The following is a 23,798-nucleotide window of genomic DNA, read 5'->3' as shown; positions in this document are numbered from 1 at the left end:
CGAGCGCGGAGGAGGCATGACTTGTGCGTCTGATTCTGCCTTCTCTCTGGGCCCTTTTTTGAGATGTTTTTTTTTTTTCTTTGGCTGCTGCCAGTGTGTAGAGCGCCGCAGGGTCTGCTTTTGCTCGCTACCGCCCCCGCACCCGCCAAAAGGAAAAAAGCCACACCAAAATCCAAAAAAAAAATCGAGCCCAAAAAAAGGCCCTAAAAAGGCAGAGGAGCTGGGCTCGGGCAATTTCCAGGCTCGAACTGCCAAAGCGACTGAGCAACTGAGCATTTCTACACGCGGCAACGGCAGTCACGGCGGCCAGGCAGCATCGAATGAGCCTCACCACACCTCCATCCAACTCGCCAGGCTGCCTATTTGCCATGCACCCTTGACCCCCGATGGCTCAGCCTCGCCGCCATTCAAAGAAGCGTGCAAGCTGACGATAGCAAAGCGTCAGGCCTCCTCTGTACATTACGCAGCCGCTACGCTCGCTCTTGGCAGCGCCCATCTCCGCCTCTCCACGGCGCTTTCACCACGATTCGGCGACATGGTCCTTACGGCTAGCTCCATCTACATCGACTACAAACGAGCACCATCCTGGTAGCTTCGCCACCCAGCTCCTCTTGAGCGCGCTTCGGCGCTTCTATACCACAAGCACACAGCGCCCAGCATGCCGTTCCAAAGATCGAGCAGTGCTGCCTCCACACAGCTGCTCTTCAAGCCAACTTCGGCACTCGGCCCAAGTGACTTTGCATCGTCTTCTGCAGCCATCGTACCCAGCAAGTCGGCTCTGGCTGAATCGTCTTCCAAGCCACGCGATCCGATTCTCGGCCAAGACGCCGCTCCAGCTCGCAAGCAGCACCACGTCTCGTTCCAAGAGCAACCGGAACATGCAGAGCCGCAGCCAAAACCAAAGCCAAACAGAAGGCGCGAACGAAACCATCGCTCGTCGCAGTCAAGCTCGCGCCCCCATGCCTCCGACCTGATCACCAAGGGCTCCGAAAACGGCAGCGCAAAGCAGTCCGCCTCGCGCGCTTCTTCCCGTCACAGCCGCAACGATCCCAGCGAACCCGAGTCGTCCAAATCCGCCGGCGCAGAGAGCGCGCTCACCACATCCACGCGCTCGCGCAGGCAAGCACGCCGCGGCAACGACAAGCGCTCCGATCGCTCCCAGCGCACGCCCTCAGAGGCAGCCACGGCCACCACCGATCCCACCTCGGTCTCGCGACCCAGCTCCAGAGCAGCCACATCCACAAAGTCCGAGGCGTCCACCTCGGCTTCCAGGCGCGATCCCCGATCTCGCGAACCCAGCGCCTCGGGAAGGAGCAGCCGCAATCACTCCAATCATGCAGGCATCCTCCCCGACCTTCGCCTCCAAGACGCATCCCGCTCAGAGTCGGCGGCTCGCTCCCAGCACTCGGCTTCCAGCCGCCGCGACCGATTCAGCACCCGCTCGCACGACACTCGAAGCGTGCCCGGCGACGCTCCCACCGCTCGCGATGGCCGCCAGCTCTTCGATCCAAGGCGCGACGATCCTGTCAGGTTTGCGTCGCAGCAGAGACTGCAAACCGACGAGCGAGCCCGCGCCGGCTCCAGCGTCTCGTCGCCCCGCCTCGCTTCGGCGTCATCCTTGCAGCCTCCGATTCCCATGCGAAGGGATCCGTCCGAGTCTTCGGGCGCCAGCCTACTTGCGCGCAGTCCAATCATCAAGCCCTCCATCGCCGACGTCGCCTTCGCTCCGGCTATCGACCCGGCAGATCCGCGCGCCCTCCAGGCGCACGTGCTCGAAATCAAGAAAGTCTACCGATCCATCTCGGCCATGGAGACCGCACTGCAAGAGGCGCACCACGCCGAGGCCGACAAGGCTCGCCTCGCCATGGCCGAATACCTCCCTCCCGACGTGCGCGATCCGTCCTACTGGATCACCATGATCAGCCGCCATCGCAGCCTCGCCGATCTCCACTCTTCGTTCTTCGAGATGACGTGTCGGCCAGAGCTTCCTCGCTCAGTGCAGGAGCTGGCCGAAACGTACAACCTGCCCTCGCGCCTGTGGCAGAACGCCTTCCACCTCATGCTAGAGAGTCTGCGCTCCAATCTGGCGTCTCAGCCTCCCAACCAGCCAGCCAGCCGCAAGACCGAGCTGCTCGACTACCTCACCGAGTTCATCTACTTTGCCTACTCCTTCTACTCCGCTCTGCACGAATCAGAGAGGTACAAGAGCTTCGGCAGGGCTTGGATCGAAAGCCTTGGCGATCTATCCAGGTATCGCATGGCCGTCGCAAGCCTCGCTGCTAGCATGGCCATCGATGGCGGTGGCGAAGAGATCAGGAACAAGGCCCACAACGACCGCAGCCCAGTACTGGCGATCGATGCGCGCATCGATGACGCCCAAGACGATTCGGATGCAGATGCTGATGACGATGACGACTCGCTCGATGAGCACCGCGCCGAAGCCGACGACGCCGAAGCTCGCCGGCGGCACGCACGACGTAGAAGGTCCCGCCGCGGCCATCGCGACGATTTGCACAACGTCGACAAGGCGAGTATCGGCAGCGCGGCGCTCGGCGACTGGGAATGGACCGAAAAGGAGACCTGGCGTCAGACGGCCAAGGACTGGTATGCGCTCGGGATCACCCAGGCTCCCAACATCGGCCGGCTCCACCACCATCTCGGCGTGCTCAGTCGCGGTGAGGACGATCTGCGTGCGCTTTACCATCTATCCAAGAGCCTCATCGCTGCCAAGCCCTTTTCTTCGGCCAAGGACAGCGTCGTCGCGCTCTTTGACCAGGAGCGCCAATCTCGTCGCATCCGACGCGGCAGCTCCGTCGAGGAGCTCTTCCTCTACTTGCACGGCCTCCTCATCACCCGCGTCCAGCTCGACGACTTTGAGCCCGTATTCGAGCGCTTCGTGAGCGAGCTCACCGCGCTCGTCGAGGAGCACGGTCCGGCAGGCCTGCCGCAGTCCGTATGGACCATGATGGCAACCGTCAACATTGCAGGTCTGTTCGAGCACGGATCGGACGACTCGATGCTGGCGGATCTGCTGCTGCAGCAATCGCACAAGTCCGGCAAGCGGCCTAACCGCACGGAAAGGTCGAGGTCCCAGGTGCCCACCGCCATCCTCGTCAGCTCGAGCGCGACCAAGACCGACGACAACTTGCTCAGCGAGCTGCCGCGCGATGCGGAATGGGACGACCCCAGCGACGACGAAGACGAGGCGGGCGAGCAAGAGGTGCAGCTTATTGCGCTCGATGCGAAAGCGCGCGGCGACGAGGCCGAGGCGGAGGCGGCCAACGATCTGCCCGACACGCTCGAACGCGCCGCCAAGCTCTGCTTCGCCATGCAGGCGCTCACGTTCGACCTCACCAGCGCCGATGCGAGCCTGCGGTCCAATCCGTACAACACGACGATCGGCACGTTTCTGCTGTCGCTGTGCCAGTCCAAGCGGGCGTTCCGCCTGTTTGAGCGCTTCGTGCCCTGGGATGCGTGGCTGCAGCGTCTCGACAGCTCCATCGGCCTGGCGGAGCGTGGCTGGCCCAAGGTGCTCGCGAGCCCGTACATCACCGCCCCGCTGCTGCTGCCGGAAGACTACTGTCTGCGCGGTATCCTCGGGCTGTCGCGCCATCTGTACGACCGCCATCTGTGGCGAGCGACGGCGAACGAGGGCGGCTTGTCGGCGTCGCATGCGTTTGCAAACGAGGTCGAGGTGCTCGATGCCGAAGACGGCGAGCTGTATACGCGCATCGAGTCGGCGTGGCGCACGGCGGCTGCGCGCAAGGGAGAGCGCGACGAGCCATCGCCGACGCTCGACACGGTGCGCGTATACCGCATGGCGTTTGTGGCGCGCAAGCTCGCCAAGGCTGGGCGCGGGTTCGAGCTGGACGGCAAGACGTCCAAGCTGTCGCTGTCCAAGATGCTGCAGACGCGGCTGGTGCGGCGCAAGATGGAGGAGGAGCAGCGCGAGCTCGAAGCGCGCATCCAGCAGCTGCGTCTGCAGGCGGCGAATCGGGAGCCGGCATGGGCGCGCTCTGAGGAGCCCGCTTCGGCTGCATACCAGGAGGCGGCGCAGATGGACGACGACGACGATTTTGACAGCGACTGGGAGGAGGACGAGTCGGCGGCGGCGCGCGAGCGCGTGCATTCGCTGGACGCCATCCTGCCGACGCCCGAGGGCGCCGACGCGAGCGACGAGATCCAGGCACTGCATGCACGCAGCTGCTACCTGCGCGACGTGCTCAGCAGTGTGCGCAGCACGCTCACTCGCGGCAGAGGCGGATCGGCGGGCAAAGAGCGGGGCACGCAGGCGGGGCGGGCCAAGACCGACGTTGCTGCGAATGCGTGCGAAAACATCGTTCCTGGATACACGGTCCTTGTGGTGGATACGAACATCATCGTGACGCCGGGCGAGGTGATTGCGCAGCTGATCGAGTCGCAGCGCTGGACGCTCATCATCCCGCTGGCGGTGATTACGGAGCTGGATGGGTTGCGGCGCAACGATAGCGAGTTGGGGCGGCATGCGGAGCGCGCGATCCGGCTGCTCGAAACGCGCATCCGCACCCACGCCAAGTTCGTCAAGGTGCAGACGAGTCGCGGCAACTACCTCAGCGATCTCTCGTGTCGATCGGAGGACATTGATTTCGCCTGGCAGGGCCAGGGTGCGGGTGCGGGTGCAGCGGTGCGCGACGAAGATGCGGCGGATACAAAGTCGGTCGCCGCACGCAATGTGGATGAGGTGATCCTGCGCATCTTGGCGTGGCAGAGGGACAACTTTGTGGACCGCAGGAACTTGTTGCAGGTCGCAGCAAAGCACGACGAGCAGCCAACAAGCATAGACTCGGCGCACAAGAGTGTCCTCCTCACGCTCGACCGCAACCTTCGACTCAAGGCCAAGAGTCGCGGTCTGCCCAGCGTCGACGCTAGGGCCGCAGCTGCGCTACTCGAACTGCCGTAACAGCCGCATCGGCTTCAATGATACCAGTCTTGTCACCACCACGCGCACGGACAGAGAGAGAGAGAGGAGGGAGAAATGCGACGTGCGAAAAAAGAGACAGTATAAATGCATTGCGGTCGTGAATCGTGCGTAAAGAGTGCAAACTAGCCCATCTTCCAGTGGAACTGTTGGCCGCCGGGGAAGCCGCCGAAGCTTCCACCTCCGGGGAAGCCTCCTCCGCCACCGGGGAAGCCACCTCCTCCCTGTTGGAAGAACATCTCGAACGGATGGCCTCCTTGGGCGAAGGGGTTTCCGTATCCACCCTGCTGACCGCCCATGGGGTCGTTGGGATCGTCTCCTGCATCGTACCTCTTTCTAAGCTCTTCATCGCCGAGTACGCCCCAAGCCTCATTGATGGCGGCCATCTTTTCCTGACTTCCGCCCTTGTCGGGATGGTTTTCGCGGGCGAGTTTACGGTACGCCTTTTTGATGGTCGCGATCGCATCGGTTCGTTTGACGCCCAGCACCTTGTAGTAGTCCTTGCTCTGGCTCAGCTTGAGACGCTTCTGGGCCGTCTGCAGCTTCTGGTGGATCGCTCGGTCCGTTCTTCCACTCGCTTCGAACGCTTTGGTGAGGTCGCGAACCGCGTCTTCGTACTGCTCGTTCTGCAGCGCCACTTCGGCACGCGCGAGGATCGCAGTCGCGTCGTCCGGATCGCGAGCAAGAACCAGGTCGCAGTACTTCATGGCAGTATCCATCGCATTGAGCTCGGTGTGCGCCTTGCAGTACATAATGTACAGCTCGTGCAGCAGCCCCGACTCGGCGACCGGATCCCGCTTGTACGTGGCTGGAATCAGCGCCTCTTCATCGCCTGGCGACGCCTGGGTCGCAGAGACGATGGCCTCTTTGATCTCGTCCACCACCGTCGGCCCGCCGACCTTGCCACCTTTGAGTGCCGAGAGCACGGCGCGGTAGGACTGCGAGTTGTGGAAGTTGCGTGCCTTCTTCAGCGACTTTTCCAACGCCTTGACTTTGCGATGCAGGCGCGCACACGCCTTGTTGTCCGGATCCGAGTGCAGACATGCTTTGAGATGGTGCAGTCCCGCATCGCGGCTTTGCGATCCTGGCTCGCTCACGATAAAGTACGACAGCACCGCCAGACGGCGCAGCAGGAAGGGCGAGGGCGACAGATGCACCACGCGCGTCCAGTCCGCCATGGCGTCTTCGAGGTTGCCCTTCATGGTCTGGCAGCGTGCACGCACAAGGCGCGTATCGAGATGCGACGGCGATACCTTAAGCACCTCACCGGCCATGTGGATGCAGTGGTCGACCTTGGTGGCGTCGAGTTCCTTGCCCTTGCCCTTGGCCGACTGCGCCTGCGCCTTGTCGAGCTCCTTGGCGAGCTGCTGGAGCGACCGGAGCGACGCCTGGACGAGCGTGAGCTTGGAGCGCACGCTGGCGCCCTCTGTGGTTGCAGCGGCACCGTTGTCGGCGCGCACCTTGTCGTACGTGTCGAGCGCCTGCTTGGCCTTTTCATGGTCGCCCTCCTTGAGGTAGACTTTGGCCTGCTGCAGGTAGGCCTTGTCGAACTTGGGATTGAGGTCGAGCAGGCTCTGGAAGTCCTGAAGCGCGGCCGAGGTGCGGCCGAGCGAGAGCTGTGCGGTGGCCCTGCGGTAGTAGGTGAGCCACGACGACGGGTCGGCCTGCAGCGCAAGATCGAAAGACGAGAGCGCCTCCTGATAGCGGCCGGACTGAAGCGCGGCGTTGGCGTGGGTGAGGTGCTGGTTGGCCAGCCCCGGGTCGATGGCAGATGCAACGCCTTCGGCATGCACGAGGAGCCCAGAGGTGGTGAGCCCCAGTGCGATGCACAGCGTCCACAAAAACGGAAGCAGGCTGCTCCTCATCGCGGCGACCTAGCTGTAGCTGAAGGTGTCAACCGCCAAGACAGTGTAGGAGATGTATCTTGGAGCGAGCGAGAGATAAAGAAGAGTGTGGCGTCGTTGACCAGACGAACGGCCGAGGTATATGTGTGTTTAGCGTGGCGAAGCGCTGAGCCGGATGGGTGAGGTGGAAGTGTGAGGACAGGGGTGGCAGCTGCGTTGGATTTAAGGTGGTGGAGCATCGAAGCTTCCAGCTCATGCAGCCGAGCCCCGCCACGCCCACGCATCCGCCGCCGCCGCTCGTCTGCGTGAAATTCAAGTCTCCGCTGCTTGAGCGCTCAGGTCGCCGCAAATGGGCTGCTGCTGCCAACGTGGAAGCCCACCAAGGCTGCATGCGGGGGTGCACGCCATCTCGCACGGAAAAGCTGCCCATTTTTGGTGTTTGTTTCAAACAACGGCGTAACACTTTTGTACCGCCCGCACACAGTTTGACAATACCCTGAGGCCACATCGTCCAAGCAGGTCGACTTCCGATCCATGACCGTTGCACTGGGATTGCGAGAACGACTAGCGAGAGATACAAAGCGAGGGCAGCTATATCAGCAAGCCCCAGCGCGCCAGCGCGGCGACCATGATGGCGAGGCCAAAGAGCAGCGAAGCGTACGTGGTGGTTGCGAATCCAAGGAATGGCAGCGATGTGGCCCAGAGCGACGAAACGATGGTGTGCAGCACAAAGAGAACGAAGAATGTGAGTCCAAACCCGTCAAAAGGCGGAAGCAGCTGAAAGTGCGGCGAGAGGTCGAAGCGGTCGTGCGAGAGGTGGCCGAGCGTTCCTTGTGCATGCGTAAACGACGACGAGAGGAGCAGGCTGCTTCCGATGCTCCACAGCATGGCGTCGATACGCCACAGCGCACACAGCGCGACGGGAATCTCTGGCAGAGGCACGCCCAGCACCGCTTCCACCTCGGAGCGCTCCTTGGCCACAAGGAAGCGCTCCACCTCCTCTTCGAGCTCCTGGTCCAGCAGCGAAATCGTTTCGGAGGAGAAGCTCGATGCGCTTGCCTGCGAGTCGGTCTCGTCGCCCGTAGCGATGGCCTCTTCGTCTGCCTGCTCGACAGCCTCGTCTAGTGTACCCATGGCTCCGTACGAGTTTGTCGTACTTGCATCGCCCGCAGGCTGTACCAAGCGCTGTCGTGCCTGTTCGAGCGCTCTAGATGCAGACATGCGTCTCGCCTTGCCATTCCCGCGCCCGCTCGTTGTATTTGGCTCCGGAGCCGATTCAGGGCCCCGTCCCGAGAGCATGCTGAACCCCGACTGCCCCACCGCGGTCCGATCCGGTCGCAGCACATCCGAGTCTGGCCATTGCATCTCTGCGGCAGGATCGATGTCAGCGGGCTTGTACAGCGCCACCTGGTGCAGGATCTGGAACGCGCCAAAGCTCGCCTCGGCCAGGGCCCAAGCGATGGACGACCATGCGGCAACAAAGAAGCGCGGGTCGCGGAAGCTTAGCCGCCACGCCCAGTCGGGCCCGGTGATGGATGCTGCCGTGTCGATGAGACCGGCCGTGGATGCACGATGCGCGTACTTCTCCTGGATCGGATACAGGTATAACGCGGTGACGAGGATGCAGCATGCCCAGTAGAACGAGAGTACGCGCAGCGACTCGCCGATCAACGCCTGCATCGCGATTGCCACGGTCACAATCACGCTCTCTCGTCCCGTACCGTTCTCAGTCGTGGGCAGCTGAAAGCGCGGCGAGCGGGACAGCAGACGCGATGGCGAAAAGAGACGGGGTATAATGCGGTCCGCAAATGCAAGGCACGCCTTTCGGCTGGTGTATGACGCGAGCCAGCCCACCACACCGAGAGCGAGCGTCGACAGCAACAGCTGCGCATCGAGAATCTTGCGGCACCGACCTCTTTCGTATCCCGACTGGAACGCCGAGTCTGGTGAAGCAAAAGCATGCGGCGCGTCTCGAGGCGAGTCCTGCAGATGGCAAAACTCGCGCACCTTGAGAGAGCCGAGAAGAGCTGCGACCAGGATGGCGAAGGTAGGCACGAGCGCAAGCACGTGCAAAAAGAAGAATCTGCGGTACGAGGAGCGAAGCTGGCGCAGGTTCGGTGGTGTGTGTCCGCAGCCTATCGATACGGAAGACGACGAGAAGTCGGAAGCGTCGCCGGTGTTGCCAGTGATGCCGCGCTGGGCGCCTTTGCGGAGAGGCGCCGCCATGCCAAAGATCCTCGCGGCGCCGCGGCGCAAGATGCGTTTGTGGTGCGGGCGCTGATTCCAGCTGCTGGCCGCTGTGATGATGGTGGATGTGTTGGAGACGAGACGATGCAGAGCAGGCGATGCATGCGGTTGGTTCAGCCGAGGTGTTGGGAGTGTGACTGCGCGGGTCGGCGCATGTGTGAAAATGTGGATCGGGCGATAGCATCGGGTCGAGTGTGGAGGCATCCCGAAGATTTGGCTGCAGCCGCCCAGGAATTTTGAAGAGGAGGACCCTTTTTTGGCACTCTTGTCGGAAGAGCCGCGCCCGCCATCCTTCTTTCCCTCGAGTTCCAGTCAGCAGAGCACCATGCCCAAGAAGAAAGGCAACCTCAAAGCCGCCCTCAACGGCCACTTTGCGCAGCAGGAGCAAAAGGCCCGCGAACGAGCCGCCCAGGAAGCTGCGCGGCGCAAGGCTCTCTCCGTCACCCGCTCAGGCGACTCGCGCTCCAAGAACGCCAAACGCAAGCACGCCAGCATCGAGCACGATTCGGGCATCACTGATGCGCTAGGGCAAGCATCGTCCTCGGCTGAAAGGAGCGCCGATGCTCCCGGCAAGAAACGCAAACGGCTGCCGCAGCCGTTCGCGCGCGACGATACAATCCTGATCGTGGGCGAGGCGAATTTCTCGTTTGCCCTCTCGTTGCTTCTGCCTCCTCGCTCGCATCCTCCATCCCAGATTTTGGCGACGGCATACGATTCCGAGGAGGAGTGCTACTCCAAGTATCCAGATGCACGTGACATTGTGGCGCAGATTCGCCGCTTGGCGGGGCGAGACGATATCGTTCTGTTCGGCGTGGACGCGGGTCAGCTCGACAAGTGCAAGCACGTCACGGGCGCTGCCAAGGCCAGAGCCAAGGTCGATTCGAACCTCATCCATGGCGCTGATGGCGGGTCGTATTCGACCTCTGCGAGCGCAGGCAAAGCGCAACGAAGGTGGAGTAAGGTCTGGTTCGGCTTCCCGCATGTGGGTGCGGGCCACAAGGACGAGACGCGCAATGTGCTTGCCAACCAGCTGCTGCTGCTGCGATTCCTCGTGTCTGTAGCACCGTACCTCACCTCGGGCTCGCTTCCAACATATGCTCCTGGGAGCAGCACTGGGCCCAAGAGACGCAGTGGGTCCGATGACGAGGACGAACCAGAAGACGAGGATGTTGATGACGATGCGGTTGATCTCGACGGCACGAATCTCTCTACTGCCACCACGGACGCAGATCAGGCCGTAGTCGACGAGACTCGTGCGCGCATCTCGGCGCTGCAACCGCTGCAGCCACCATCACGCCAGGGCTCCGTACTAATAACATTGCGCAATGCCGCACCGTACACGCTGTGGGACGTGGCGAACCTCGCCAAGCGTCTGCCGCAGATGTTGCCCGTGATTGCCGCCACGGCACCGGCGCTGCCCAAGGGCGTCAAGAAGCCTTCGCTCAAAGACCTCACCGCCAGCGGCCTCTCGGTACACAGTCCCAACAACCTGCACTCGAAAGCGGCCGATGCCAAGAACACCTCGCACGCCCGCGAACGAAAGTACCGCAGCTATCACCTGTGGCGCAGCTTCGAATTCGATCCCACCGAATGGCGCGGCTACCAGCACAGGAGGACCATCGGTTGGATCCAGGGCGTCAGCACGGGCGGCAACGACGATCTGCTTCGCTCGCGCTCAGCCCATCGCGCAGAAGACGGCAATGTCAGAGCAAGCAAGGCAGGCGCAGGTGAGTGCCGCACGTGGGAATTCGGCCTCTCGTAGTCGCATGTCAAAGCCATCTACAAAGCAATACGACATTCCATTCCGCGACCACTACAATCTAGTCAAAGCCAAATCGGTCTGGCACTGTCGCGGTGAACAGAAGGTGTGGTTGCATGTCAGCGTTCTCAATCTTTGAAGGGGTCGCGCAGATTTGGAAGATGGGGTGGAACTTACGAATCACGGGCGCCACGAGGCTCCAGGTGTAGATGGCGATGCAGAGCCAGCTGCTGACGACGCGCATCCACATGGCAGTGGTGCTGCGGCCGATGTATGCGATAGGTGCGCCGTCTTCGCTCGGATCGGGCGACGGCCCACCGAGGCGCACAAACCGCCAGTCGGTCAGCAGCATGGCGGTATAGCACGCCGCGATCGCAAACACAAAGTGGAAGAAGCTGTAGTTGTAGCGTGTTCCCTGGCGTTCGTCGTCGCTCTCATCAGCCGCACCCAGCTCGGAGCGCGTCTCGATCTCGTCGTCCTCCTCCTCTTCGTCCAACGCCGACGCCGGGATCGCACCCGCCTCGACCGCCGCCATCAAAGCCTGGATGCGCAACGAGTCCTTCTTCGTAGGCTGGTCCGAAACCACGCCTGTCGACGAGTAGTCGAGCGAGTCGCGCGTTGCCAACGGCCCGTAGCCCGATGGTGGCCGGCTCTCGTTGAGTGCGGCGCGGCGCTTGCCCACGAGCGTCGTGGATTGCGTCGCCGCGCGCGACGTCGAGTATGCAATCGCAAGGAAGGTGAATACAGCACCGATGACCACCGTGGTGGTCTTGGCGCTGCCGCCGCGCCCGCGCGTGATGGGGTTGCACTCGGCATTGTCGCGGTTCATCACCGCCGACGCGATGAGGTACGTGCAGTAGGCAGCCACCATGCTGCTCTGCGCCAGCCCGCTCCTCGGATTCGCCTCCTGCACCTTGGGGCTGATCGAGAGCAGCGTGAGCACGACGATGAGTCCGAGGTTGAGGCTGATGAAGAACTGGTTGAGCGAGCACCCGCTCGACGCAAAGAAGCCGTACAGCACGCCCGTCAGCGCGATCGTCGCCGCATACATGCCAAGCGTACTGCCGATGAGCGTAAACTTCCAAAAGTCCGACTCGGTCTGTTCCCAGCGGTCGAGGCACGTCTCGGACCACGAGTGCGCAAAGTCGACCAGCAGCACCAGTCCCACCACGATGAACACCGACGCCAGGATGAGCGAAAAGTAGTTGGCCCAGAATACGAAGAAGCCGTTGGGGATGAAGAACATTAGCAGCGTGAGCAGCAGCCACAGCAGCACCTTGGGTCCCCACCAGCCATTCTGGATGGCGGCGCGCTTGGTGCGTGTGTCCTTGACGCCGATAAGGAGCATGCCGAGGATGAAGTGGAAGAGCGAGAGCGCAAACGTGATGCGATGCACGGCAAGTACGCCGTAGCAGCGATCCTTGTCCTTGCAATCCATCTTGATGTAATTGTACGACCACTCTTCGATCTTGTGCATCATGAAACCCGTAAGGCTGAGCCAGGCGAGTAGCGCGTCCAGGCAAAAGATGATGGCGAATCCCACGCGCGTGGCGATCGACGACTGGCAGTTGCACGACTTGAAGAATGCGGATGCGGCAGTGCTGGTGCAGAAGAATGCGAGGCCCGCGACGCACGAGCTGGCGATGGATGCCAGGCCGCCGCCGAGGAAGGGCAGCGAAAGTGCCACACCCATTGCGACGTGGATTGGCTCAGTGGCGCGCGAACGAAGGGCACGTTTGTCGAGGAGGCAGGCTCCTGTGGTGATGAGAGTGACGCTACCGTCGATGTAGCGAATCGGCGGCTATGGTGAAAGGGTCGTGGCTGGCTGGATCGAAGCCGACGGGGATGAGATGGAGGAAGGTGAGATGGATGTGGGACTATGTGGAGAACCACAAGCGAAATGCGCGCCCGTGCTGCTGCTTCAGGGTCGCCGCGCGCAATCTCGGATCGAAATCCGGCGGTCGCAAGATTGCTCAGCCAGGGGCGCGTGCCTACTCGCTCCTGACACAATTCTGGCACGACACGACCACGGCTCATGTGCAAGGCTTTAAAGGAAGGTTGGATGCTGGGATGCAAGTACAAGGGAGTGATTGGGATGGAAACCGGTCTAGTCAACGCGAATTGCCGAATAGATCCTGCGCAGCGCGGCGTAGGTGGCGAGGAAGCCGATGGCGCCAAACAGCGTGAAGAAGAGGAGCGAGAGGATGGAGAGGTATCCGAGGAAGAGCACCTTGTTGGCGAGTCCTGGCAGCTCGAGTCTGGTCGCCCAGAAGAAGAGGCCGTAGACAAAGAACCAGATGGCGCCCGAGCCGCCGGTGACAAACGCCCTCCAGTGCCAGCGGTAGTCTTCGCTGCAGAGGTGGAAGTAGGTGAAGAGGATGGTGACGGTGGCCGAGGTGACGGCGGTGATGATGAACGCGAGCGCGAGGAAGCCAAAGGCATAGTAGATCTTGGTGCCGAACATCGAGTTAAGGATGAAGAGGATCTCGAGGAACGCCGAGGCAAAGATCAAGATGCCGGCGATCAGGGCGGATGGCAGCGGGCGCAGATACCACGTGTGCTGGTAGGGGATCTGACGCGGGATCGAGTTGGGCTTGACCGGATGGGTGAATCCGCCGGATCGGATGCCGAGCATCGCGCCGACGGCGGTGAGTGGCACGTTGATGAGGAACCAGAGCGCGACGAGCGCCAGCAGCGTGCCAAAGGGCACGGCTCCCGACGAGCCGCTGAAGATCAGGAAGAAGTTGAGCAGCAGCACGAGCGAGAAGACGAGGCTGGGGAAGAGCATGGCGGTGAGCACGATGTTCTGCTTCCAGTACTCGCCGCCCAAGCTGGCATACACCTTGCTCGAGACAAAGCCGGCGATGCTGCCAAAGAGCGTCCAGGTGACGATCATGACGGTCGCAAGCGAGCCGCGGTTGGACGGGCTCAAGAAGCCGAGGAGCGCAAACACGAGCGTGACGGCGGCCATGGCCACGAGCTGGGATCCGGATCCGATAAAGATGGAGAGAAGCATGGGCCTGCCAGGCGGACGGAAAACCTCGCCGTGGACGAGCTTCCAGCCAAAGTCCTCCTGGACGTCTTCGTTCATGTCGATGGCGTTGTAGCGGTGAATGTCGCGGCTGATGGAGCGCGCGACGACGATGGCGACCATCATGCACAGGAAGCTGACGATGACGATCGAGTTGATGAGCGCAAGCCAGTGGATCCTGGGGTCAAACACCTTGAGGTAGGCGTCCCAGCGCGTTGCCCAAGGTGTGGAAGACTCCCTCCATCGGATGCTGTAGGTGTAAGCGACGCCGGTCGAGGTTGCGTCGCTGAGCTGAAGAGGGTTGGCTGCCTTGCAGTCTGCCGGCTGGCCCGCGGCGACACCGGCGAGCGAGTCCTTGGAGAGCGGATAGATGCGTGCGCCGACGACGCGGTACTCATCCGGACCGCGCTTGTGGTAGTCGATGTAGATGTCGTAGTGGTTGTGCAGCGCTGGTGGGTCGTATGGCTGGAAGTGCTCATCCTGCAGGCTGCCGAGCGCAAATCCAAGCGAGAGGAACTCCTCGTGGGTCTTGATCTCTCTGCGCGACTCTGCGACGGGCAGACCGTCGACCATCCAGTTGACGGCATATTCCTCGCGTATCCTGTCGTTGATGAAGGCGGCGTTCTCAGGGGTGATGGTGATGCGGCACATTTGCTTGCATACCTCGTCCTTGAGCATGACGCCTTGGACTGGGCTGCTGTAGATGCGGTCGCCGAAGAGCACGCTTCCGAGGTTCTCGCTCTGCGCCTCGGGCCCTCCGTCAGGTGTGCAGAATTGGAAGCGCGGATCGTAGTAGTCGTACTTGAGCACACCCTTGATCTGCGAGGTGAAGGCTTTGGCCTGCAGAGCGTTCACCGAGAACGGCACCTGGTCGCCCTGCTTGTAGGAGTGCGGTGCGCTGCCCGGCAGATACCACGCCGCTGCCTGCAATGGCAGAGCCAGCGCTACAGCGAGCGCCGAAAGCGCTGTTGTGCCTCGCATCTTGTGAGCGTGATCAAAGGGACGGACGTGCCGAAGCCGCTCGAAAGCCCGGAGCCGATGCGATGATAGTCGTGGGAACCCCTGCTACGGCCTCGTCCCGACGTGAGCTTATCGATTCGACTGCTGCGCTGGATGAAGTGGCTGAAGGCGGGTGCCACTGCGTCGGTGGGGGTGTGTGGCGCAGAGGGAGGTTCGCTGTCGGTGATGGATTGAGAAGAAATGAATCTCGCCGACCGGCTCAAAGTCAAAGTGCAACACCTGGCTCGGAGCTGCAATCGGGACGCGTGCCCAGTCGGATCGCCCGACGGCTCCACCTTTGGCTCGCGCTCGGACCCTGTCCCGCTTCATCCAGCACCGTCCATCCTCACCTCATCCCGGCGCATTTCGAACATACAACCGCTCTGCGAGCGCAGCGACTTCGAGGAAACCGCTCAAGGAATTCTTTTGGCGCCGCGCCGCAGCCCGGTGACTCAACATGGCCAAGGTGAGTGTCAGGCTGCGTGTCGACACGGGTATCAGAAAGTGGCTCTGACTCTTATGTTCTTTCGCTTTGCTAGGTATACTCTTTCTGGGTGTTTGATCGGCACTGCAATGCGGTCTACCATCAGGACTGGTCGCATCTTCATGCTGCAGTGTCGGTGAGGCCCGGTGGACCAACCAGCCCGACGCCGTCGCAATCATCGGGCTTTGCCTCGCTCGGCGCCTCGATCCAGCGCGCCACCGCGAGCGCACCGAGCGTAGCGGCCAACGACGTGCCCCTGGCTCCGCAGCGACCGGGTGCACCGTCGCTGCCGGGCGTCACACGAACCACAACCTCCACGGACACTGCTGCGTCCACATCCGCCACTACGACTGCGGGGCCATCAGCGCCCCGAGCTGCTGCGGAGCACCGAAGCACGGCCACCGCGGCGATCGACCCGGCGGCAACCGAGCTGCTTCCGTTCGACGAGCAGGCCAAGCTGGTGTACGGCGTGGTGTTCTCACTGCGCAACATGGTGCGCAAGCTCGGCGGCGAGGCCGAGACGTTCAACAGCTTCACCACCTCGACTTACACGCTGGCGCATCTGCACACGCCCACCATGTACACGCTTGTCATCGTCACCGACCCCGTGCCGCCGCCCTCGTCGATACCGAGCCGCACGAGCGAAGGATTCGCGATCGGCAGTGCCTCCGCCGCCCTGTCTGGGCGCTCGTCGTTCGGCACGGGCGGAGGCATCCCCGGCACGGGCGGCATGAGTCTCAAGGGCGTGCTGCTGCAGATCTACCGCGGACCGTGGGTGGATGCCGTGGTGAGGAATCCGCTGCTGCGCGCACTCGAGCGCGAAGAACGCATCGTCGAGCCAGAGTCCGATGCCCACAACCCCACCGAAGCAGGCGTTACCGTCGTCAGCGAACGAAGGCTTGATCGCACACACGGTATCGACACAGACGCCTTCCGTGAAGGCCTCGAGAAAGGTACGTCCCCCACGTCTCGCACACTCATGCTGCTTCGCTCAAAACTGACACATCTTGCCCATTTGATGAAATGACCGCAGTACTGGTGCAGAACAAGCTCTCGGCGCCGGCGTCGTAATCCACTGTCGCACACGAGGTAGATTGAAATCACATGGTTCTCCTTGGGATAGATTCAAAGCACACTGTATGGTGCGCGCTGATTGAGCACGCTAAACTGACGGATGAATGGCACTCATGCGCGCTTGGCACGCTGCAGACGGAGGGGCTCGCCCTGTTCGGTGAGCAGCGACTCGGCGCCGAGGCCGCGCTCGAGCACGCGCGGTCCGTCGCCCACCTGGGTGTGAATCAGACGGCGCACGGCACCCGCCTCGTGCACGGGGATCACGTTGCTGTTGAACGCCGCAGGCAGCGATTGCGGCAGCGCCACTGCATCCTGTGCACCGCGGTGCGACGCATTAGCACCCTTACCAAGCAGATCGAACTATTACACAGACGCCCAGGAAGAAAACAAGTCAGTCTCGATGGCCATTTTATCCGCAGAGGCGATCGAGTCTATACGTACGGTGTCGTCAAAGTCGGCGTTGGGGAAGTAGTGTCGGATGGTCTGGAGGATGGTAGGCATGTTGGCCTTGGGCGCGTACAGCACGGCGTTCGGGCCGGCGTCGTAGGTGTATGCCGCGAGCTTGCCCTTGTCCTCGGCCTCGCTGGCGCGGTTGAGCTCCTCGGTGAGCTGCACGATGGCGCGGCTGACGTCGTTCATGTAAAAGATAGGCGGGGCGGTGTCGAGGCAGCATGCGTGGAAGTTGTTCGAGTCGGCCATGGTGATGTTGGCAAACGTGTCAAAGTCCTTGTTCTGGATGGCGGCCGAGATATCCTTCATGCGCTGCGGCACGACGTCCTTGATGCGGTGCTGGAGCAGAGGCGAGGTCTGCACGGTGCGCTGCATACCCGCCGTCGAGGGCGTGCCCTTCTTGGCGTCGCTGACGACGCAGATGAGCGCCTGCAGGTCGGGCCAGTGCGACTGCGGTGCGACTTCGACAGCCAGACTGTCCTGACCCGAGGCCTGCTCACCGCCCTGCCATGCGACGTAGCCGCCGAAGAGCGAACGGCAAGCCGAGCCACTGCCCTGACGAGCGATGCGCGAGAGCTCCGACGTGGACACCTCGGGCTGCAGCTCGTACAGCGCCGCGAGCGAGGCGATGAGCGCCGCAAATCCGGACGCCGACGAAGCAAGGCCTGCCGCCGTGGGGAAGTTGTTCTCGGAGCACACGCGCACCGCCCATTCGGAGAGCTTGGGCAGGCTCGCATCGTTGGCCTCCTTGGCCTGACGCAGCTTCTTCATCTCGTCGATGCATCGGCGCAGACGGCCGTCGGCCTTGATGACCTCCTCCTCACCGTTGAGCCAGAGGCGGTCCTGGCCGCCGAAGCTGGCATCGGCGCGCGCGGTGGTGACGGAGCGCAGGTGGTCCTGGTCGAGCGTCACCGAGAGACTGTCGTTGGTGGGCAGAATGAGCGAGGTGTCGCGCTTACCCCAGTACTTGATGACGGCGATGTTGACGGGTGCCGAGCACGTCGCCTGGTAAATGGTCGAGCTCATGATGCTGATGGGTGGGTGGTCGATGGTGTCGGTCAAGAGCAAAGAACGGCGAGGAGAAGCGTGCCGATGCCAACGCGCCTTGACTTCTGCAGCGCCCGTTCTCGTATGATCTGCAGCGCAGCCCTGCGTGCGTTGGAATTCCTCCCTCCGCCGTAGAAGCGCGTGTGCGTCGCTGCGTCGCTGCGTGTTGGACTTTTTCTCGCCTCGCCAGGTCTGCAGTTTTGGATTTCTTCTCGAGCTCGGATCCTCTCGATTTCTTCCCACCCACTGTACGCGTTGGCGCCCTCAGTCTGCCGAACCCCTCTGGCTGGCGTGCGCAAGCTACATCCTCACTGCTCTGAGCTATTCTCAGCGCAAGCGTTTCACAATACAGACACTTGCAAGCCACGACAACAGGCACAACTGGATGTAGATGATGCAATGGTACGGTGCCATGAGACAGATGCAATGGAACAAGGATGGTTGGTATCGATACAGCGCCGCGTGCAAGCCCGAATCCTCAGGCGAACACCTTGTTGCGACTGAGAGCGTCCTCCTGCGGCTTGAGGCGGTCCTTCTTGGTGCGGAACGACTCCTGCTGGTTGACACGGTCGGTGTACCTGTTGCCCTTCTGCTTGCGCACCATGTGGCGGATGGCGTTGGGCGAAATGTACTCTGGGTTCTCGAACACGGTGGCGCCGCCGAAGCTGCCCTCGAACACGCGGATGGGCGAGAGCACCATGCGAGGACCGATCTCGACCAGCTTGGGCTGCTTGTTGGTCTCCTTCTTGCTGCCACCCTTCTTGCCGTCGCCCTTCTGTGCCTCTTCGACCTGGGCGATCGCGGTGGCGCCTGGATCCGACTCGACAATCTGGTAGTTGCGGAACCACACCTTGTTGTCGAGGATCGAGAAGGAGATGACGTGGTCGACAAACGGCTTGGACTTGCGCGCGCCGCGGGGCACGCCAAACATCTGCGTGAACATCTCCTTGATGAGCGTCCAGTGCGGCTTCTCGTCGAACTCCTTGTCGAAACTGAGAATAGGGCGCGATCCCTTGAGGCAGTTGCCGGTCATCTTGAGCTCGTCCATGGTGTGAATGTTCTGCACCTGGAACTTGGCCGACGGTCCGTTGGGCGTCTTGGATGCCCACATGTACAGGTCCTCGCGCTTCCGTGCCTCAAAGTAGAGCGCGTTGTTGCAGTTGTTAAGCTCGGCGAGCTCGTTGAGCATGTGCAGCTGCGACTTGGAGTCGAACTTGCTGTCCTTCTTGGTATGTGGCATGAGCGACTCGAGGTCGTTGATGAGGTGGCGCATGCGCGACGTGACGCCTCTCGAGGGCAACATGAGCACCCGCTGCTTGTTCCTGCGGATGGGCGCCGCCGTTGCGCCGTCGTCGTCGTGGCCATCGGCCTTGCGCTTGCCCTTGGCCGCCTTCGAGGCTTGCTGGTATACGGACGCCATGGTTGCTCTGATCGAATGCGCAGATGCTGTCGTTCGTAGCAAAGCTGGTGGCTGCAACAGGTGGTGATGCGAAGGGTCGCAGGGTAGGAACGTGGAGAAGCAGAAATGTGGAGCTTTGCTCGAGCCGCAAGAAGAAAGAAAAATCCTCGACGGCTGGGCCCTGGACGAAAATTTGTGGTCACGTGTTTTACCGCAGATGTCAGCTCCACGACTCTTACATTCTCCTTTTTTTGTGGGGGAGCTCGTCTTAAATCTTGCGGTCTAACAGCGCTGGGCACGCTTCCGGCTTCGATTGTGCAAAGACGACCTCGTCGAAGCTCGGTTGAGCCGAGGCGCCAATCGGATTGTGCGCTTGGTTGTCGGTCGAGGCTAGGCGAGTCGCTCAGAAGGTGTCAATGCTTGCGCCACCGCTTAGGGATCTTTGTTGCCTTGCAGATTCGATCGCATAACGGCATGTGGCGCCGACACGGCTGCATACACAGTCGTTCTGGCCGGGGACGTCGTGTCGATCCCAACGGAAGCGATAACCGGCTGTAATTTATCTGTTGCATGCGCCGCTTGCCCATCGTCGCGGAAGCTTCATCTTCGGCTCACTCTGCAGTCAGGCAGACAGCATCGAAACTAGTCGGTCTGGTCGGTCTGCTCGGCCGTGCTAGCTGATCGCTCTTGCCTTCCATGAGGATGAGGCGCCGGTTGGGCCGCGCGAATCGCACGGCGGAAGCTCGGGGCAGAGAGGGGCTGGATGAATGGACGTGGGGAGGCTGTCGCTCGGTGCCGGCCGCCATGCATGCACGGGCAAAGAAGAGGCGAGGCGAGGCGAGGACGAAGCGAGCCGTGTCAGCCACCGACGAGCGCGTGGGCGGATGAACATTTCGGCTGCAATTTCGAATTGATCCAAATCCTAACTCCAAGGCTTCCACACCGGCATGCCGGCAAAAAGATTTAAAAAAAAAATCAAAGGAAAGGAAAGGAAAGGAAAAAGAAAAAGAAAAAGCGAGGGCGGAGTCGAATACAGTAATCCAGGCACGGGTCAACAAAAGGCACGTCAGCTTTTCAACGCGCGCCCACGTCGAGATTCACGTCGAGATTCCAGGCTCTGGAATTCGAGAGCGGCTTTAGTCACAGTCGAGGTGGCATGCGTTGGCTGTCGCTGCGTGGCTGCGTCGCTCCATGGAAGTTTCATGCCGCCAGCCGTCGCCGGCTCTTCGGTCGTCACGAGGGAGAGTCGACAGCAAGCCATCCTGAGTTTGGTGCCTAGCTAGCTGAGATTGATTTGCCTCCTCGCCTTTTGCCGCTAGCCGAGGTTCGAGAAATCTCATCGTCTGCGACTATTGTCTGTACGGTATCCCTCCGATCCTGCGCGTCGACGGGAGGCGCGATCCGCGGACCTTACCGTTCGAGCTTCGAGTCGACTGCTGGGTTCGAATTCGGACGCATGCGATCATGCCTCCCGGCGCCGCAGAGGCTCCGACGATTTTCGCATGGTGGGATGCACCGCGTCTGGGCTGCACACAACCTTGCCGGGATCCTTGCCGGTATGATTGCCAGAATGAAGCAGGCAGTGATGAAATGACAAGCGAAATCGATTCGGCCAGGGGCAGAGCGGGAGAGTGGACGATGAACCGCGGTTCTACAACGCTGCCAGTGAGTCTCGCTACTGCGCGTCGCTGTACGACCTCATAGCCGCCCTGCAAAGCCTAACGGAGTCCGGCATGGTTCGGGAGGCGCTTACGGCGAGCCTAGCAGACGGGCCGAGGCGGCGAGGATTGTACGCCGCGTTCCATAAGCTCACGGCAAAGACGCAACGCTGATGCCAGCTGATGACGAAACTCTGCGACGTAAGATAGGCAGGCTTCGGTCCATGTAGGTCGCTGGTCCACCGAGGCTCCCGAGACCAAGATGCTGTAGTTGACGGAGATGGTGCACGGGATTGCACACCCGAGACGAGATCCAGAGAAGAGAAAAAGAAATGAGAAAGAAAAAGAAAAAGAAATAGCCGGAAAAATGCCAAAAAGTAGCCGACAGAGAGAAAGGACAAACAGGTGACGAGGCCGATCGGAAGATGGCCGCCGACGCGTGCGGTGCCCTAAAGCGGGCGGGGCAGGACGATTATTGGACAGGCGTCGGAGGCTGAAAGTGAGAGGGGGTGGGTGTTGTCCGCGGAATGCGTGGCAAGGCTCGAGGCCCAGTGCCGGCGAGGTGGCGTTGGCAGCGCCTCGGACGGAAAGAGGCGAGCGTCGGGGCTTGAAAGCCACGCGCATCCTCTCGGAACTCGGACAGACCCATGGCGTCTTGGCGCGACCGCATGGTTTTCGGAAGCGCTCCTGGTTCAGGCAACATGCATGGATGCATGCATGCACTGAATGCATGCAACGCATCCACCCGGCCAGCGCCAGCCCTGGCACTTGCAAAACCGGGCGCGCACGCCGCGCTCCCGTTTTCATAGCCGGCCAACTCGCTCCACCATGCCCTCCCCTCCGCCTCTCATGCTCGTCTCCCGAGACGCAACGCAATGGTGAGACAGGTGTGCGTGTGTGTGTGCGCGCGCGCGTGGGCAGCTTCTGATGAATCCATGCCAGGATATCGTGCTGGCTCGTTCGTCATCGTGGCGACGATCTGGCACCGGTCCATTCGCCGCAATCCGGGTGTCGTCGACGGTTGTTGTACGAGGCGAGACAGCGGACAACGGCACGGGCACGGACGCAAAGATTGGCAACCGCTGTTCCCGACGACGAGTCGAGCTCATCTCGTTCATGCTCGCCCCGCAGAATCCGGCAGAGCCGACAGATCCGCGCTGGATCTTTAGTCGAGCGCCTAGCCCAGCATGGAGTGTATCAGTGCCACAGTGCCGACGGGTCATCGACTTGGCAGGCTGTACTTTTGGTGCAAGCTGCAAGGCACGTCGAGCTGGATCGGAAACGAGCATGAATCGGAGATCCAGCGAGGTGTCGGACCAGCCGGGAGGCAAGCCAAGGCATCCAATCGAACTACCAAATGAAAAACCGGCGCAACCGGCGTGAGGGGAGGCTCTGGCGTGCGAGCTTGGCATGGCGTCCATGCATGCCGGCAATATCTGCGCGTGTGTCACGCCACAGAGTGGCACGCAAGTTGGCTCGTTGGCACAGCCTAAGCGAGCCACGATTGGGTCGTCGAATAACAAATTAGGCACGCCAGCCGCCGATGCCTAGCTCGGATAAGTGGACCATAGCGGTGGAATCGATGCGCACTTGGGCTCGAAGCCAGGCTGGGAAAACCGAGCACATGGCACGAGGCGGGCGCATTTTCGACGGTGAGACAGCTCATGCGCAGGCTGGTGTTGTGTCATCTGCAGGGTACAGTCAAATACGATGACCACGCGGTGCGGAGAGAGCGCCAGGGCGAGGAGCGCGATTCTGACGTGGCATGGTCGGGCATGGCCGGGCATGGCCGGGCAGGGCTCGGAGGAATGCATGCGTGTGCGATGCTGGCGAGACGCAGGAGCGACCACGAGCGTTGGAAGGGCCGCGGCGGCGTTGGAGCGACGGCATTTGGATTTCGTTGCTGCATGGAGCGTTGCTCGGTCCGAATGCGAACTCTCGCTTGTGGTAGGGCGCAGCCGAACTCCGAAGCGTGGTTCCAGATGCGTTGCTCGCCCTGGCTCGCCCTGGCTCAGGAGGTGGTACAAGTTCCACACAGCATGCGTCCCGTGTTGGGCCGTGTCGGCAGGGAGGTTGGACAAGCGCGGGTCTGGATCGCATACGGCGCGGGCCTGGCGGAAGATGGAGGGCGAAGCCAATTCGGTGCGTTCCGTGTTTTGCACTGGTACGCACGCTTGCAGCCCGAAGCGCGAGTTTCGATGGCTCCTACCCGAGCGGTGATGCGATCAGGTTGTTGGGTCGGAGACCAAGTGGTGGAAGCCACATTGTGTGTTGCTGATACCGCTCCGGCCCGCGAGGCGTTGCTCTGCGCATGGAAGAGGCACAAGACACCATCGCCTCCCGTCACGGGTCGGGTTCGATGGTGTGGAGCGCAGCGGTTTCTTTTGATGTCGATTCATGCGTGGAAAGCGCGCGTGGGTGCGGATGCATCGATAGAGCTTCTCGCCCGCGTCTCGCCAAGCCATTGTTGGCTCTGCGAGTCGAAGCGTGGAGAGAAAACGGGACGGATGCCGCCAAGATTCAGGGGGCTCGGCGTGAGCGTGGGGKGTCCAGTTCCCCCCCCCCCCCCCTTCTTTCCCTCCCTGGACGTCGTGGCGGCGTTGTCTATCGATTGGCATCGAGACGCATGCTACGCTCTCAAGCGACGATGGAGTGCGGAGAAGAGCGAGGGAGCGAGTGGGCGAGAAAGAAAGAGAAAGAAATCAAATCAAATCAATAAATCAATAAAAAAAAAGAAGCTTTGAAGGAAGGAGACGAGGATGCCGGATTTGAGAAAAGGAAAGGGGGAAAAATGGGTTTCATCCTCGCCTCCTTGCGCAGCTAGCTGTCTCGGGATCTGCCCGATGTCA

General features: G+C 61.6%; 10 protein-coding genes across 10 annotated transcripts; 3 read left to right on the top strand and 7 right to left on the bottom strand.

Moving 5' to 3' along the window:
- Window positions 1–658: 658 nt before the first annotated feature.
- Window positions 659–4,939, top strand: PAN0_002d1369 (uncharacterized protein; the record flags this gene model as incomplete). The annotated part of the gene is made up of 1 exon (XM_014803535.1): window positions 659–4,939. The coding sequence occupies one exon, from the start codon at window positions 659–661 to the stop codon at window positions 4,937–4,939; it is 4,281 nt and encodes a 1,426-aa protein (XP_014659021.1).
- Window positions 4,940–5,082: 143 nt separating this feature from the next.
- Window positions 5,083–6,822, bottom strand: PAN0_002c1368 (TPR-like protein; the record flags this gene model as incomplete). The annotated part of the gene is made up of 1 exon (XM_014803534.1): window positions 5,083–6,822. The coding sequence occupies one exon, from the start codon at window positions 6,820–6,822 to the stop codon at window positions 5,083–5,085; it is 1,740 nt and encodes a 579-aa protein (XP_014659020.1).
- A 570-nt stretch (window positions 6,823–7,392) lies between these two features.
- Window positions 7,393–9,252, bottom strand: PAN0_002c1367 (uncharacterized protein; the record flags this gene model as incomplete). The annotated part of the gene is made up of 1 exon (XM_014803533.1): window positions 7,393–9,252. One exon carries the CDS (start codon window positions 9,250–9,252, stop codon window positions 7,393–7,395), a length of 1,860 nt encoding a protein of 619 aa, XP_014659019.1.
- Window positions 9,253–9,373: 121 nt separating this feature from the next.
- Window positions 9,374–10,810, top strand: PAN0_002d1366 (uncharacterized protein; the record flags this gene model as incomplete). Its single annotated transcript, XM_014803532.1, has 1 exon — window positions 9,374–10,810. One exon carries the CDS (start codon window positions 9,374–9,376, stop codon window positions 10,808–10,810), a length of 1,437 nt encoding a protein of 478 aa, XP_014659018.1.
- A 58-nt stretch (window positions 10,811–10,868) lies between these two features.
- Window positions 10,869–12,500, bottom strand: PAN0_002c1365 (TMS membrane protein/tumor differentially expressed protein; the record flags this gene model as incomplete). Its single annotated transcript, XM_014803531.1, has 2 exons — window positions 10,869–10,894; window positions 10,985–12,500. The coding sequence occupies 2 exons, from the start codon at window positions 12,498–12,500 to the stop codon at window positions 10,869–10,871; spliced, it is 1,542 nt and encodes a 513-aa protein (XP_014659017.1).
- Window positions 12,501–12,914: 414 nt separating this feature from the next.
- On the bottom strand, window positions 12,915–14,819 carry PAN0_002c1364 (endosomal P24A protein; the record flags this gene model as incomplete). Its single annotated transcript, XM_014803530.1, has 1 exon — window positions 12,915–14,819. One exon carries the CDS (start codon window positions 14,817–14,819, stop codon window positions 12,915–12,917), a length of 1,905 nt encoding a protein of 634 aa, XP_014659016.1.
- Window positions 14,820–15,294: 475 nt separating this feature from the next.
- On the top strand, window positions 15,295–16,392 carry PAN0_002d1363 (TRAPP complex subunit bet5; the record flags this gene model as incomplete). Its single annotated transcript, XM_014803529.1, has 3 exons — window positions 15,295–15,303; window positions 15,377–16,274; window positions 16,355–16,392. 3 exons carry the CDS (start codon window positions 15,295–15,297, stop codon window positions 16,390–16,392), a joined length of 945 nt encoding a protein of 314 aa, XP_014659015.1.
- A 114-nt stretch (window positions 16,393–16,506) lies between these two features.
- On the bottom strand, window positions 16,507–17,871 carry PAN0_002c1362 (diphosphomevalonate decarboxylase; the record flags this gene model as incomplete). Its single annotated transcript, XM_014803528.1, has 2 exons — window positions 16,507–16,755; window positions 16,837–17,871. The coding sequence occupies 2 exons, from the start codon at window positions 17,869–17,871 to the stop codon at window positions 16,507–16,509; spliced, it is 1,284 nt and encodes a 427-aa protein (XP_014659014.1).
- Window positions 17,872–18,370: 499 nt separating this feature from the next.
- PAN0_002c1361 (ribosome biogenesis protein brx1) lies at window positions 18,371–19,312 on the bottom strand (the record flags this gene model as incomplete). Its single annotated transcript, XM_014803527.1, has 1 exon — window positions 18,371–19,312. One exon carries the CDS (start codon window positions 19,310–19,312, stop codon window positions 18,371–18,373), a length of 942 nt encoding a protein of 313 aa, XP_014659013.1.
- Window positions 19,313–21,421: 2,109 nt separating this feature from the next.
- Window positions 21,422–23,414, bottom strand: PAN0_002c1360 (uncharacterized protein; the record flags this gene model as incomplete). The annotated part of the gene is made up of 4 exons (XM_014803526.1): window positions 21,422–21,636; window positions 21,926–22,385; window positions 22,665–23,110; window positions 23,297–23,414. The coding sequence occupies 4 exons, from the start codon at window positions 23,412–23,414 to the stop codon at window positions 21,422–21,424; spliced, it is 1,239 nt and encodes a 412-aa protein (XP_014659012.1).
- Between the last annotated feature and the right edge of the window lie 384 nt (window positions 23,415–23,798).

The sequence above is a fragment of the Moesziomyces antarcticus genome (assembly GCF_000747765.1).
Source record: "Moesziomyces antarcticus DNA, scaffold: scaffold_v10002, strain JCM 10317, whole genome shotgun sequence".
NCBI classification, from domain to species: domain Eukaryota; kingdom Fungi; phylum Basidiomycota; class Ustilaginomycetes; order Ustilaginales; family Ustilaginaceae; genus Moesziomyces; species Moesziomyces antarcticus.
This window is presented reverse-complemented; position numbering and strand designations above follow the sequence as displayed.